The sequence below is a fragment of the Leptopilina heterotoma genome, unplaced genomic scaffold (assembly GCF_015476425.1).
Source record: "Leptopilina heterotoma isolate Lh14 unplaced genomic scaffold, ASM1547642v1 Lhet_63, whole genome shotgun sequence".
Taxonomy (NCBI): domain Eukaryota; kingdom Metazoa; phylum Arthropoda; class Insecta; order Hymenoptera; family Figitidae; genus Leptopilina; species Leptopilina heterotoma.
In genome coordinates this window covers 1226684-1241466 of record NW_025111149.1, presented here as the reverse complement: position 1 = coordinate 1241466, position 14783 = coordinate 1226684, and the positions used below count along the sequence as shown (strand labels likewise).

At 29.9% G+C, this 14783-nt stretch overlaps 2 protein-coding genes across 2 annotated transcripts in view; one reads left to right on the top strand and one right to left on the bottom strand.

Annotated features, from left to right (window-relative positions):
• The first annotated feature begins 86 nt into the window (after window positions 1-86).
• LOC122509826 (vacuolar protein-sorting-associated protein 25) lies at window positions 87-2727 on the top strand. Its single transcript, XM_043624084.1, has 4 exons — window positions 87-253; window positions 556-701; window positions 853-1071; window positions 1890-2727. Exons 1-4 carry the CDS (start codon window positions 204-206, stop codon window positions 2000-2002), a joined length of 528 nt encoding a protein of 175 aa, XP_043480019.1. The 5' UTR covers window positions 87-203; the 3' UTR covers window positions 2003-2727.
• Window positions 2728-3253: 526 nt separating this feature from the next.
• The window catches only part of LOC122509819 (excitatory amino acid transporter 3-like), a 31677-nt gene continuing 20147 nt past the window's right edge, over window positions 3254-14783 (bottom strand). Inside the window, exons 3-11 of the mRNA XM_043624075.1 lie at window positions 7965-8243; window positions 6415-6658; window positions 6109-6151; window positions 5994-6030; window positions 5750-5936; window positions 4248-4481; window positions 3875-4066; window positions 3582-3716; window positions 3254-3478 (exon numbers count right to left, since the gene is read on the bottom strand). Of these exons, the coding sequence (XP_043480010.1) occupies window positions 3328-3478; window positions 3582-3716; window positions 3875-4066; window positions 4248-4481; window positions 5750-5936; window positions 5994-6030; window positions 6109-6151; window positions 6415-6658; window positions 7965-8220 (1479 nt within the window). The 5' untranslated portion in view covers window positions 8221-8243 and the 3' untranslated portion in view covers window positions 3254-3327. The remainder of the gene's footprint in view (window positions 3479-3581; window positions 3717-3874; window positions 4067-4247; window positions 4482-5749; window positions 5937-5993; window positions 6031-6108; window positions 6152-6414; window positions 6659-7964; window positions 8244-14783) is intronic.

Below are 14783 nucleotides of genomic sequence, written 5' to 3'. Positions count from 1 at the left end.
TTTATTAAAATATACTTGATTATGTTATATTTTAATTTAGTTTCTGCATTAATTTGATATAAATTCACCAACTGAGGAAAACGTTCAAAATATCGTCTGCTAGTAAGCGCTGACGTAAACATTTGTTGTTGATCTTTTGTTGATATTTCTTGTTATTTACTGAATTAATAATAATATAGTGTTAAAATATACTGTTTATCATAATGACGGAAATAAATTGGTCTTGGCAGTTTAGTTTTCCTCCCTTTTTCACGTAAGTTTGCATTGTTTGCTAAAAAATATTTCGTCAGAAATTTCCTAACCTCAAAATGTCAAACTTTTTTATTTATTATTAATTATTTATTATATACACGATATATTCAATAAAAAAAGAAACTAATTATTTTAAAGTTATGATTTCGATTGTTTTTGTGTAACAATAATAGTAGATTAATTTTCCATAGGCATTGTTTTAGAATTTATTTTCAATTCATTGTTAATTAATTTACTGAGTTTAGAGCGTTTTTTTATATTTGAAATTTTTTCATAACTGTACTTGAATCTTTTTAATTACAGACTTCAACCTCATTCCGAGACGAGAGAAAAACAGTTACTTGCGTGGAAGAATTTAGTTTTAGAATATTATAAAGTTACAAAACAAGCAATTGTAGATATTCGTGAAGTTCAATCGAGTCCATTATTTAACAACACAGCCATAAACAGTATCCTTTTTATCTAATTAATTCAACATCGACACATCGACACTATTAGCAAAAAATCGAACAATTAGCATAAAAAATATGCTAAATAATATGGAAATTAAAGAATAGGAATAAATTCTGTTAAATTTATTTTTCTTAAAGATTGCAATAGGAAAATTACCTTCGGACGTGGTTCTTTTAATTTTAGAGGAATTATCAAAATCAGGAAATGCCTGCCCTCTTGATAAAGCGAAACAAAGATGGTTAGTTTATTGGCATACATTAGAAGAATGGGGAGAAATTGTCTATAATTGGGCTCAAGAAAATGGTTTTGTTGGATCCGTTTGCACATTGTTTGAATTGACACAAGGAGAAGACACTGCAGATCAAGGTAAACTTTTTTGTATTTATTTTAATCCATGTAATTGAAATAATATTTTAAGAGACTCTTCTAGGGAATTTAATTAAAATTGTACTGAAATTAATTGAATTCTTTTAAAGAATTTTATCAAACTTTCAAAATAATTGAATTATTTCGATGAAAATTAAAATTCTTTCAAGAAATTTAGTTGTATTCAAAATAATTGAATTCTTCTGAAGAATCTTATTATTTTTTAAAAATAATTGAATTCTTTCGACGAATTTTATTACAAATTTTAAAACAATATAATACAAAATTATAACAACATTTTTTTAAATAATTAAATTCATTTAGGAAATTTTATTCAAATTTTATTGAAAATAATTGAATTCCTGTGAAACACTTTATTATTTATGAAAAAAATACAAAATAATAAAATTTGTAAAAATACAAATTTAATTATTTAAAAGAAACTTTTAATTCTTTCAAGAAATTTTATTAAAATTTTTATAAATAATTGAATTCTATTGACATTGTATTAAAAATAATTCAATTCTGCCGAGAATATTATTAATTATAAAAGTATTTGAATTCTTGACAAAAATGTTATTAAAAATTTTGAAAATAATTGAATTCTTTCGAAGAATTTTATTACAAATTTTTAAAAATAATTGAATTCTTGCGAAAAATTGTATTAAAATTTTTGAAAATAATTTTTGATTAATCATTAATTATTTAATTATAAAATACATACCTATAATATTTATATAAAACATTGATTTGTATTAATTATATTATAATTTAACATTAAAATCAAATTTTTTTCAAACTTTGATGTCTTATTTCAGAATTTCATGGACTCGACACCGAAGTTTTAATCAGGTCGTTAAAAAAGTTGGAAGTCTCTCAGAAAGCTGAATTAATTATGTTTGACGATAATCAGGGAGTGAAATTCTTTTAAAGTTTAATTTCAAATCAAAAATTTATTATAGCAATTATTTTATTTATTAAGATTTTCAAAATATATAACAAGAAATGTTTATACTTAAAAATATATAAGAAAGTGGTCAATAAGTTTCTCAAAAAGTGATTAATTTTAATAATTTCATTTTTAATTAATAATAATTAAGTAACAGTTGAGTTTTTAAAATACATTATTCATTTTTTGAAGTTTTGTTTCATACTATAAACACTGAAAACTTTAAATAGTATTCCTTTTAGAAATTTGTAGTTTCTGAGTGAAAAACTTTACAAAAATTATAAATATAAATATAAAATTATAAACAATTTTCGTAAATTTTATTTAAAAAAAAATATTTTCCTTTTCTAATTAAAATAGTTGTGTCGGTTCTTTCATACATTGAAGACATTAATAAATCTTTGGTAAATATAAATTTCAAAGTGAAAGCGTATTTTTTTGTAATTTACAATGTTATGGAGAAATTACTTATTGGGAAATAATTTCTAGGGTAAGATTACATTTTTAACACAGTCAATAGGTTTTTTTTCTCTGACGAAAAAATTTGATTGTTATTCGGTAATATTTTTTCGTTCTCTTACTTTTGCTTCCTCGTGGAGGAAGCTTTGTAGTCGTTTAATTTACAAAATTTTTAAAAATCCTTTAAACAAAATTTCTTCTATATAGGACTATGTTATATAAGACCCTGAACAATTGTCCGGATGTACATATGTATGTGTGTGGATCCCGTTTTTTGTGAACACGATAACTCGAAGAGGATTTAACGAATTTGGTTAAAATTTGCCAGGTATATTTATCATAAAAATATCTCGAAATGGATTGATAGACTTTAAAAAATCCTCAGAAAAAAATTTTTTTAAGTTGATTATTGAAGTTAATATATAATAAAATCTTATTCTTTGCATCAAGACGAATCGATTGGTCTATACAAAGTATAAATTGTATGAGAATTTATAGAGTTAATCACAATTAAAGTTGAAAAATTCACTTTTTTACTACAAATTTTTTTGTTTATTTAGATTCATATTACTGTATAAGAAAATTTTATTCTTTCTATTAAGACGAATGTTCATGTAACACTGGTTTACAGTGAAATTGTCAATCGAACAAAACAATTTTTTTCGAATAGTAGGTGTTTTTCGAGTAAGAAAATCATAGTTTTAATTTTTTTCCCTCGTGCAGTTTTTCTGTAGTATCAAATTTTGCATTTTTGAGGTGCGACATCTGGATTTACAACTTGTTTTAAAAGTGTTGGACAAATTTACAAAAATTGAAGTTTTTTTCAACTTTTCTTGATTTAAAAGTTGTTAAATACTCTCGGAATTTTTAATGTGAGGTAATTCTATATTATCTTCTTCATTATCGACCATTTCTTTGAGATCTTGTTTGCTCATTTTCTCGATGATGAGAGCTCCCAAGGCATCGCACACGACATTAATGGTAGTTCGGAAGCGGTCCCTTTTAAACAAAGTAATTATATTTTATTATCAGAGTTCAAATTAAATTACTTCATTTATTTCAATAGAATTCTGTGAAATTGAGAATTAAATTTTATTCTTACAGCAGCCAATCGACGGCGAGAATTAGGGTCACGTCATCAGCTGGTAATCCAACAGTGTCCAGGACCATGACCATTGTGACAAGACCGGCTTGAGGAATTCCTGCAGCTCCTATACTAGCGGCTGTGGCTGTTATACTGGATAATACAACAGGGTAATTAAAAATTAATTAAAAATCAAAAAGAATTTTCTTTTTCTAATAATTTAAAATTAAAAAATTTAATTCTATAATTTCCAAGAAGGGGAAATAAAATATTTAATTATAAATTCTAATTAAATTCGACAAATATTTTACCTAATGGCAATAACATTGCCAAATGAAAGACTTCTTTCACGAACTTGTGCGATAAAAATTGCGGCAACTGCCTCATAAAGAGCAGTGCCATCCATATTAATTGTCGCACCTATTGGAACCACAAATTTCGTTATTCTCGGCTCAGCTCCCATTTTGTCCAAACATTGAAGAGTTATTGGTAACGTTGCTGAACTAAAATATTAAGAAACAATATTTTCATGTTATTTTCCTTTTATAATTATTGTTATAATAATCCACTGACCCTATTCGATTAGTTATTAAATTTAATTAGAGTATATAATAATTTTTTTTATAAGAGTAATGAAAAAAATATTTTTAAATTATTTAAAAAATAAACAATTATGTTTTTTACCTCGATGCCGTTCCAAACGCAGTGACAATGACCTGTCCCATTTTTCGCAAATATTTAAATGGCAATTCACGGGTACAAACGAAAAATATAACTGACAATGTACCAAAACCGTGAATAGTTAATCCTAATAAAACTGTTAAAAAATAAAGACCCAATTGACCGACAATTTGACTAATGTCATCAATTTCTATCAGTTTTGCTGTCACCAGGAACATTACTCCTACGGGAGAAAGCCTGAAATTAAATAAAAGAAAATTAATAAATAACAATTATTAACTAATTATTAATCATTATTTTCTACAATATTAAAAAAAATTTTCTTAAGAATTCAATTATTTTTATAAATAATAGAATTCTTCTCAAAAATTTAATTACAATTTAAATTAAATTCCTCACAAGAATTGAATTATTTTCGAAAACTTTAATAAAATTCCTCACAAGAAATTAATTATTTTTTATAAAAAATACAATTCTTCATAGGAATTTAATTAAAATTTAAATGAAATTCCTCGGAAGATTTCAATTATTTTTAACACTCTTCGAAAAATTCTTTGAAAAAATTCAATTATTTTCAAAAATTTGAATATAATTCTTTATAAGATTTTAATTACATATTTTGAATACAATTTTAACTATAATAATTTTAATATAGGAATTTTAATTTTCTTCGAAACAATTCAATTATTTTCAAAAATGCGTTAATAAAATTTTTGTCAAGAATTGAATTATTTTCATAAGTTATAAAATTATTTGAAATACATAATTCAATTATTTTTAAAAATTTTTAATAAAATTCTTGAAAGAATTCAATTTTCTTAAATGTAATTTTAATAGAACTCTTTGCAGAAATTCAATTTATTATTTTCATAATTATAATACAATTTTTCAATTTAATTCTAAATTATGAAAAGTAATAGTAAATATAATTTTTAAATTTTCCCTGCGAAAATATTTCTACAAAACTTATTTGGAGAATTAGTAAATAATAAATTTGAATCTAAAAATCTGAATTAGAAAAATTTTAAATTATTACAACAAAAATGATATGAAAATTTCTGAAAATTAATTTCTAAATGTTTAAATAGAACAAGAAATAGAAATAAAAAATCCATTGCTTTTTATGAAATAGATACTATTAGCCGTATTTTGGTGTAATAAAAATTATGTTTTCTACAATAATTTATAAGCAATTATTTTCGATATTTATATTTATTTATGTTAAATCGTTTAAACGTTTAAATTTAAGTTAAATTAAATTATGATTTTTAATTGAAAACAATTGGTTCAATTAATTTTTAGTGTTTTTCAATCTTCAAAGCATCAAATTAGGATTTCATTAATTTTAAAATACAAAACCATGTTTAAAAAGAAAAATTATCAAAAAGAAAAAAGAAAATAATTAGGAAACAAAAACAACTAAATTAAAACTGCGAACAGACTACTGGAATACAACGATTCTTAATATTAGATAGATTTATCAAATACAAAAAATGTCTTTTTACCAAATGACCCAATTTGTGATGACCATCATAGCTTCGGATAGAGCGTTAAAAAAATGCAATAACGGTTTTCCCGGCTCACCCATTTTAGCGACGGTTATTCCAAAAATAATGCTAAAAATAACAAGACCCAAAGTATTTGTATTGGTTGAAACTCCAGTCGAAATGTCCCAATCGTATATTGAGGAAACTAAAAAGTTTTAATTAATTTAACAACTCGCTAACTATTTTCAATTTTAAATCTTACCATTTTTGTCACTTGGATACTTCAATTCGGTTCTATCCTGGAAAAATAAAAGTTTGCTATTAATATCCATTTTGAATAATAAAAGAAAAATTCTTTTCATTTTGCTTCTACTTACTTGTTGAATGCAGGCTTCTACCAAATTCGTTGGAAATATGTTTCTGTAAAAAAAATGCAATATCAAATAAAGATTAAAAAATGTTTTTCTCATTTTTTTTATTTTTATTTTATTTTACTTTTATTTTATTTTAGATTCATTTTATTTTTATTTTATTTTTATTTGACTCGCCGCAAAGTATAACCACACATAAAATTCTGACACCCATTTTATTAGCATGGAGGTAAGAATTTTTACGTGTGGTTATACTTTCCTGCGGCTCATTTTATTATTTTACATTTATTTTATTAAATTGAAAAAAATTACCTTATTAAATCGAGAATTGTATCGACAGTAGTGACATTGTGTGAAACATCTAATTTCTTCGATTTGAAAAATTTACATTCTTCATCAATTGTTAAAGAACTGTTCAACAATTCCCCATTGGTACGAACGCATTTTGTGTGTTTAAAATCGCCCGGCCTTATTGTCAAAACCAAAATAATTCCCAAAATTACTGCAGTTATAGTTGTCGCACTGTAATAATAAATTGATCGCTTACCAATTTTTCCTAAAAATAGATAAGAAAAATAGAGAAAATTTACATTTTTGATATAGGGATTGTGTTTCCATTAAAATTATGTAATATACAACATAAAAAATTTTTTTTTTGAAACCATAAATTGAATAAATATGGAAATTTAAATCTTTTTAAATTTTCTATTTCAATTTTTTTTAAATTTCGATTAAAATTTTTTTCTATTTTGATTTTTTTTTTAAATTCTCTATTTTCATTTTTTTTAAAGGGCATTTGAACCACTATGGCGTCACAGTTTGTTCGAAGCATTTGTTCTAAGACTATGACGTCATAATAGTTCAAATTCTCTTAATTTAAAAAAACAGAAAAATTAACTCAATTTTATTTTATAATTAATTCAAAATTGTAACGACAAATAGAAATCATCAGAATTTTTTTCACTTCTTTTCAGTCAAAGACTAAAATTTTGTTAAATATTATGTTTTGTCAAATTGAAATTATGCAGATTTTTGTTCTTTACTTCTAAACAAAATTAGAAAATTGTTAAACAACTGTGATTAAGAAATAGAAAATTTATTTATTTTGCATTATTTTTCTTTATGAATCACAATTTTTTTAACAAAATTATTATTTTGTTTTAGAAAAAGAAGAAAAATATTTGCACAATTTCTATTTTAATCTTATTTTTGGAACAAGATTTTCCACAGGAATTAAGACATTCAAAAATTCAAACCTTTTTTAAATTAAACAACTTATAAAAGTATTTTGTTATAAAACATGAAAATATCGATTGCTCCGAGTCTTCGACTCGGAGTAATCGATTTCTTCATGTTTTATAATAATTAAAGATGACCAAGTAATAAAATCATTATTTTATATTATATAAGAATATTGTTACTGTAACTTCATCAAAATTATTTTCATCATCATAATTCAATTATTATTTTCTTGAATTTAAAATTATTTTTTATGAAAATAATAATTGAATTCCTTAAAAAAATTTTATTATTTGTGACGCGACCCGAAGAAAGGTACCTAAGAAGCCAAACGGCAATTTTACAGGAGAGGGAAAAGAACAAGCGAGATTCCTGGTAAAAAAATGTTATTCTTCATGAAAATAATTGAATTATTGCTAATTTTATTTAAAAAAGGTAGTAAAAAGTTAGTTAGAATTGTTGCTAGTGAATAAATAAAACTTTTCGATTACAGACTAAAATTTACAAGCAGTAAAGAAACTTCCATCGAAGACTGGGAAAAAATATCTCATTTCCTTGCTCATTTCCAATGCTGAGGCGTGAAGAAATTGTGTAATGAGTGATTTAAAAATGTTGTCACGTACCGGATAAACTGAGATCGAGATTACCAATGGCACTGATTATACTTGAGACGATGAGAGGAAGAATAAGGCCTTTCAACATTCGAAGAAACATATGACCGGGAAATTCGACGTACATTATCTCACGAGGTGACCATCCTTCCTTGCCACTTTTACGGAGTATCAAGCCAAGTGCCACGCCAAAAAATACTCCAATAACTGTAAATAATGTCAATCCATGTTTGGAGAATCGTCTTTTCCAACTCGGTGGCAGGGCCATTTTTTATTAAAATCTCTTTTTCTCTGGAACAACAAATGAGAAAGATTAGTTTTTCATTTTATTTTCAATAATTATTTCAATTTTTTTGTTTTGAAATATTAATTTCAATATTTTTTTTTGAAATTCCAAATTATTTTTACAGCTCAAATTTTCATGTCTAAAGTTTGACAATTAATTTCTAAATAGAGTGATTAGCGTTTTAGAGAAATTAATTCCGCTAGCATTTTTATAATAACAGAATTTTCACAGGACAAGGAAATAAATAAAGTAAGGAAATTTTATTCAAAGTATATTCAAAAAATATCAGATTATTATTGAAAAACTTAATTAGTCTATGAATTTTCTTTCATAGTAGAGTTACAGTTGCAATTTTTAGAAATAATCAATTATTTCATCACTTATTTTTGTATTTAAAAAATTGTATTCTCATAAAACTTTTTGATAAGAATTTGAGTTAAAATTTTAGAAAATATTTGAAGAATTGGAAGAATTGTATAATTGGGTCAATCCACTGACTTTCGTCTGAAAGTTGTTGCGACCATATTTTAAAAAAATCTAATTTTAATATATGTAAAATTCGATGACTTTTCAGGTTCATTAACCATAATAATATTATGGTGACATGGGCGAATTTCCCTTTTTTACGGGTAGGGAAATTTTCGTCAAATTTTGTTCACAGAAGAGTGCTGTGAAACTATTAAAGGGGCAGATTGAATTTTTTAGTATTTTAAGGGTGGCCGGTTGACCCGCGAGAATTTAGGGGAAATGAAAATTAACCCTTATGGGGAACTACATGGGGAACCAATGCAACCCTCAGTGCTGCGATGTAGGTTAAATTTTGGTATCGTCGTTGAGCGGGGGGAAGGGTACGTGGCAGTGAGGCGGACGATGTGGGCCTTTGAGCTGACATCGTGGTTAGGAGAGAATTGCCAGGCAGGCGGTGGGGGACCCAAGGCGGCTGGAGAATAGCTTCCTTCCTTCTCCTTCTGGCTGCTGGTCGAGGCTCGTAGCATGGAAAAGGTAGGAAAATGGGTGTAAGGAGAAAAATTGAGCAGACTTGCGTGAAATTCAAGTTAGCTTTTATTAATTCTTGGCTCGAACCGGTACCTCCCCCTCCAGGCAATGAGAGGTCGGGTACGGTTGTCGAAGTACATTTCTCGGTGATCCGCTTATATCTACGCACTGAGCGAAGTCATATTCGCACGAATCGCGTATGCGCACCACACAGCACTTCATGTAATTAATATGGAAAATTGCGTAGCTTTACCGGTAAGTGTCCGAGAACAGGCTCCACCTACGGTAAAAATACCGTAAGGTCGCTCATTTTTCCGGATCGATCAAAAAATTAAAAGTGAGGAAAAATCCCTCACGTCAAACCACAGGGTTGATCGATTCAGAAAGATGAAGCGGTACAACCGAAGGTTTAACACTAATGTTATTTACAATGTATGACACGTCGATGAGCTGGGACCATTCACCTCGGTCGCCTCTACTCAACCTGGAACGGTGAGGAGGACTTCCCTCGACGGACTGGGACCATTCACTTCGGTCGCCTCTACTCAACCAGGAGTGGTGAGGAGGTCTTCCCTCGATGTCGTTACAGTAGAACATTCTCTAGGTCTTCCTCGTCGGCGAATCGGAGGATTACTAGATTGATTCACTGGACCAATTACCGCTGTTTCCTTGGGCATCCTCTTCGGCGGATCGGGGGTGAAATAAACCGACCGCTTGATTGACGCTAAGGTTTGGATGGAGCGGTGCTGTTGCAATGTTGACCGTCTGGTTCAACGGGTTTTTTGTGGTCTACCTCTTTGGAGAATCAGAGAGATGCGAACAATTGTAGTGTTGACCATCTGGTTCAACTAGGGTTCTTCGTGGTCGACCTCGTCGGCGAAATCGGAGGGACACGAACTGGATCCTCTGGAGTGGTCACTATCTTTTTCCTTAGTCATCCTCGTCGGCGAATCAGAGGCGCTGCAGGATAGATGTGTCTCACTATGGGATTTGAAGGAGGCCTACTCTTAGGCCGTTCTCGACAACTTGTAATTGTTGGAGAGTGGGGTCAATTGTTGCTGATCTCTGATCGGTAAGAGTGACTGTCCGGGGTCTCGCTGGCCATAATTGTGACTTGTGAGCTTTTGTTGTTCGGCTGATCAGGTTTAGTTCATACACTTGCCCTTGTAGATGACGTATAATAGGGTAAGGTCCTCTTCTTAATGGAGCTAATGAGGCGTTGAACTGCTTTGAAGCGTCTGACAATTGGTAGTTTCTTAAATAAACGAGATCGCCCGGTTTGTAGGGAGAATTATCCGTCGGAGTCGTGGCGGCACTTAGATATTTTACCGTGATTTTATCTGGCTTGAACAACTCTGTCCTTTGGATGTTGATAAGTTGAGAGGGGGAGTGTTCAATCACCAGGTCTATTTAAATTGTGTCCCTAAAGAATCTCACTGGGTATGAGACCGGTAGCTGGATTTATTTTCTTTACAGCAGTAGTAAGGACGAATGTTAAACGGCTTATGGACTAATAATTTGATTTCGTGGACCATACAATTGGATTGAGTCAGGGGACCCACAGGGTTAACGTTTTCCCGAAATCGGAACGAAACATTTAAAATTAATGTTCGGTAATCTGTCGGAATGTCAGATACCGTCTTAATAAACTAGGATCAAGATTCTCTACCGAAAAGGAGGGAGTGTGATTTCCGAAATAACTGGTACCTCGGTTTTGTTTTCCAATATGGATACATCGGCGGGATAGTTCGAAGATTACTTGGTGCTCTTCTATCCATGGGATTGGAAATTTATTCCGAGATTAGAAACATCTCTTTCTAAATCGGTTGTTGATTAGAAATTTTATTCTAAATTACCCGAGAATATTTAGGGTAACTCCTTTTTTAATACTTCTACTCTCACGGTAACTGGTTAATTATTTAACTATAGGGGAGAGAGGTAAGTCGGTAGAGACCGAATCAAAAAGAACTTAACTTATTTAGTTGTTAAATTCGAACGTAAAAAAAAATTGGAACGGATGTTTGTAAAGTAGATATACTCGGAGATAAACTAATGGGTGGTTATCAGAGCCTTGAGTTGACCTGTTTTGCCAGTTTCCCTGTTGGTCGGACGAAGTCTGCTGTTCAGGGGAAACACGTTTAGGTCAATCACGGGTTTACCGAATGTGAAGTCCCACCCAAGGGAAGTTGATTTCGAAGGCTGCCTGATGTACGCCTTGAGAATCCAGGGATGACATCCTTGTATGCTGGCGGTGAAGTTCTCTCAGCTGCAGGTGGACGGTATCCATCAGGAGGCTGAGTTCCGGACGGGCCTGGTGTCGGTTCTTCCGTTCGCCGAGACATCATGGAATGGAGAGGGGGGGTATTTGCAAATCCCGAAAAATCGGATTGATCAAAAAGAGAATTTGAATTTGAGGTATTATTTGGAGGAGTTCGTTCAACAGGCATTATTTTTCACCTTTCAAACGAAAAAAAAGAAAAATTAGTGAAGGAGGGCGCCACCAGACTTGATTGGTCTGGACCATTAGAGGTTTAAAAGAAGAAAAACTCTACAGGGTGGAGAGAAAAAGAAAAAAAAATTTTCTTGCAATGTGCACCACAGGGGGTGATTGGAATTTTATTTTGAGCTAAGTCCCACAGGAGAGGGTGACTTAGAATTTTCTACCACAGGGGGTAGTTGGCATTTAATTTTAAGGTAAGTCCCACAGGAGAGGGTGACTTAGAATTTTTTACCACAAGGGGGAAGAAAAATTTTTTAAGAAATAATTGGAAGCCACAGGGGGCGGTTTTGAAAAAAGAAAATTTAATTTCTTTCGAGAAGAGCATTTGAGACAAGCAGGGTGGGTAAAAGTTACTTTTTTAACTCGGGCCCCACGTTGGGCGCCATTTTGACATAGGCGAATTTCCCTTTTTTACGGGTAGGGAAATTCTCGTCAAATTTTGTTCACAGAAGAGTGCTGTGAAACTATTAAAGGGGCAGATTGAATTTTTTAGTATTTTAAGGGTGGCCGGTTGACCCGCGAGAATTTAGGGGAAATGAAAATTAACCCTTATGGGGAACTACATGGGGAACCAATGCAACCCTCAGTGCTGCGATGTAGGTTAAATTTTGGTATCGTCGTTGAGCGGGGGGAAGGGTACGTGGCAGTGAGGCGGACGATGTGGGCCTTTGAGCTGACATCGTGGTTAGGAGAGAATTGCCAGGCAGGCGGTGGGGGACCCAAGGCGGCTGGAGAATAGCTTCCTTCCTTCTCTCCTTCCTTCCTTCTCCTTCTGGCTGCTGGTCGAGGCTCGTAGCATGGAAAAGGTAGGAAAATGGGTGTAAGGAGAAAAATTGAGCAGACTTGCGTGAAATTCAAGTTAGCTTTTATTAATTCTTGGCTCGAACCGGTACCTCCCCCTCCAGGCAATGAGAGGTCGGGTACGGTTGTCGAAGTACATAATTCGGTGATCCGCTTATATCTACGCACTGAGCGAAGTCATATTCGCACGAATCGCGTATGCGCACCACACAGCACTTCATGTAATTAATATGGAAAATTGCGTAGCTTTACCGGTAAGTGTCCGAGAACAGGCTCCACCTACGGTAAAAATACCGTAAGGTCGCTCATTTTTCCGGATCGATCAAAAAATTAAAAGTGAGGAAAAATCCCTCACGTCAATGGTACAAATTTTATTTCTTTTAATAATATTAATTATCAAAAGTAGGTGGTTAACGATGTGATTTCGTAACCTTAATTTTCCAATTTTCTAAACGCTGTTATTATTAAAAAACTATTAAATATTAGGTGTTGTTACTCACCACAAATGTAAAACATTTCATTCAGCACGTATTACTGATAAAAATAAAATAAAAATTGTATTATTTGTGGACGAAAACTGAGTAAAAATATAAGTAATTTTCCCCAAGAAAAAAATTTTCAAAATCAGTTTTCGTCCACAAATAATACAATTTTTATTTTATTTTTATTATTAGTACGTGTTGAATGAAATGTTTTACATTTGTGGTGAGTACCAACACCTAATATTTAATAGTCTTTAAATATTAACCGCTTTTAGAAAATTGAAAAATTTAAGGTTACGAAATCACATCGTGACTCACCTACTTTTGATAATTAATATTATTAAGAGAAATAAAATTTGTACCATAATATTATGGTTAATGAACTTAAAAAATCATCGAGTTTTACATATATTAAAATTAGATTTTTTAAAAATATGGTCGCAACAACTTTCAGACGAAAGACAGTGGATTGACCCTTCTAATTATTAAAAATAATTAAGGTAAAGGTCCCAATTATGGGACAATTTACAATTTTGTCCCTATTATGAGACAGTATTACAAAAAATAAAATAAATGCAATTAAAATTGGTCATAAGAAATTTCTACTTATTTCAAAAAATTTTACACGTTAAAAGAATAATTATTTGTGTATAGCATTTAATTTAATAAGAAATGTTTATTTGCATTTTAGCTTTTAAATTAAGGTAAGCCAAGTTTTTCGTCAGACTACCGTCCCACATTAGGTGCACTTATTATTTGCTATCCCTATTATGAGACACACAGGAAATATACAGCAAACATAACCTCAAATATTTTCAGTTTTTTCGCATTAATTTTCTACCAGAAAAATTAGTTTTATAATTATTTTTTAAACCAGAATTTGTTTATTGTATTTTATTCTTTATAATTAATATTCAAATTATTAGGATAAGTCAATAGAATTCTAATTACTTATTGAATTAAATAAATGTCTCATAATAGGAACATTCATTATGGGACACCCGTACATACAGAAATCATAGTCCCATAATTAGTGCAGTGCAGAGTTTCATAATTTAATTAATATTATTTTTATTTCATGAAAAATAACCATTTTAGGGTCTAAATATTATTCATAACATATCAATCTTTCAATCTATACCCTAATTATTCATATTAACACTCCCGATTCCAAGAAATTTATCATAGAAATTTAGTTTAGCTTAAATAGCGTCCCATAATTGGTACTTTTACCTTAAATTTCAAAAGGTTTTGTATTGAAAGTATTATGACTCTTGTGACTAAACGAATCAACCGATTTCATTTTTCACTTGGGTTTTTTATCTACAATATTGCATTTGTATAATCTACAATAACAACAAACATAAAGAATCATGTGAACAATGGTTGTAATAATGTAAATAATAATACAGGATTGAATTTTAATTAAATAAATAATTTTTTTAATTAACAAAAAAAATGTTTGAAATTATCAGAGAAACAATATTAAAGGGTCTAATTCTCATTGGAAGATAATTATTTTTCATTGAAAGTAAATATTTTAATGAAAAAAACATTCTAATTAATAATAATTTTTTTTAAACTCTGATACAATGAAAATATCCTATGGCCGGTTTGCCCCATCGAAAACGGACCGGTTTGCCCCACAGGCTCATTTTGAGAATAAACATGGTTGCCACAAAATCTAGATTTCAATATTACAGGCTTTTTCCAGGTTTTCCAGGTTAAAAATATTAAAAATTCCAGGTTAAAATTTAGGAATTATT

Coding starts and splice junctions, on each gene's coding strand:
- LOC122509826 (XM_043624084.1), top strand. CDS start 204: ATGACGGAAATAAATTGGTCTTGGCAGTTTAGTTTTCCTCCCTTTTTC. Junction 702..852: donor TAACAACACAGCCATAAACA/GTATCCTTTTTA, acceptor AGATTGCAATAG/GAAAATTACCTTCGGACGTG. Junction 1,072..1,889: donor AGAAGACACTGCAGATCAAG/GTAAACTTTTTT, acceptor GTCTTATTTCAG/AATTTCATGGACTCGACACC.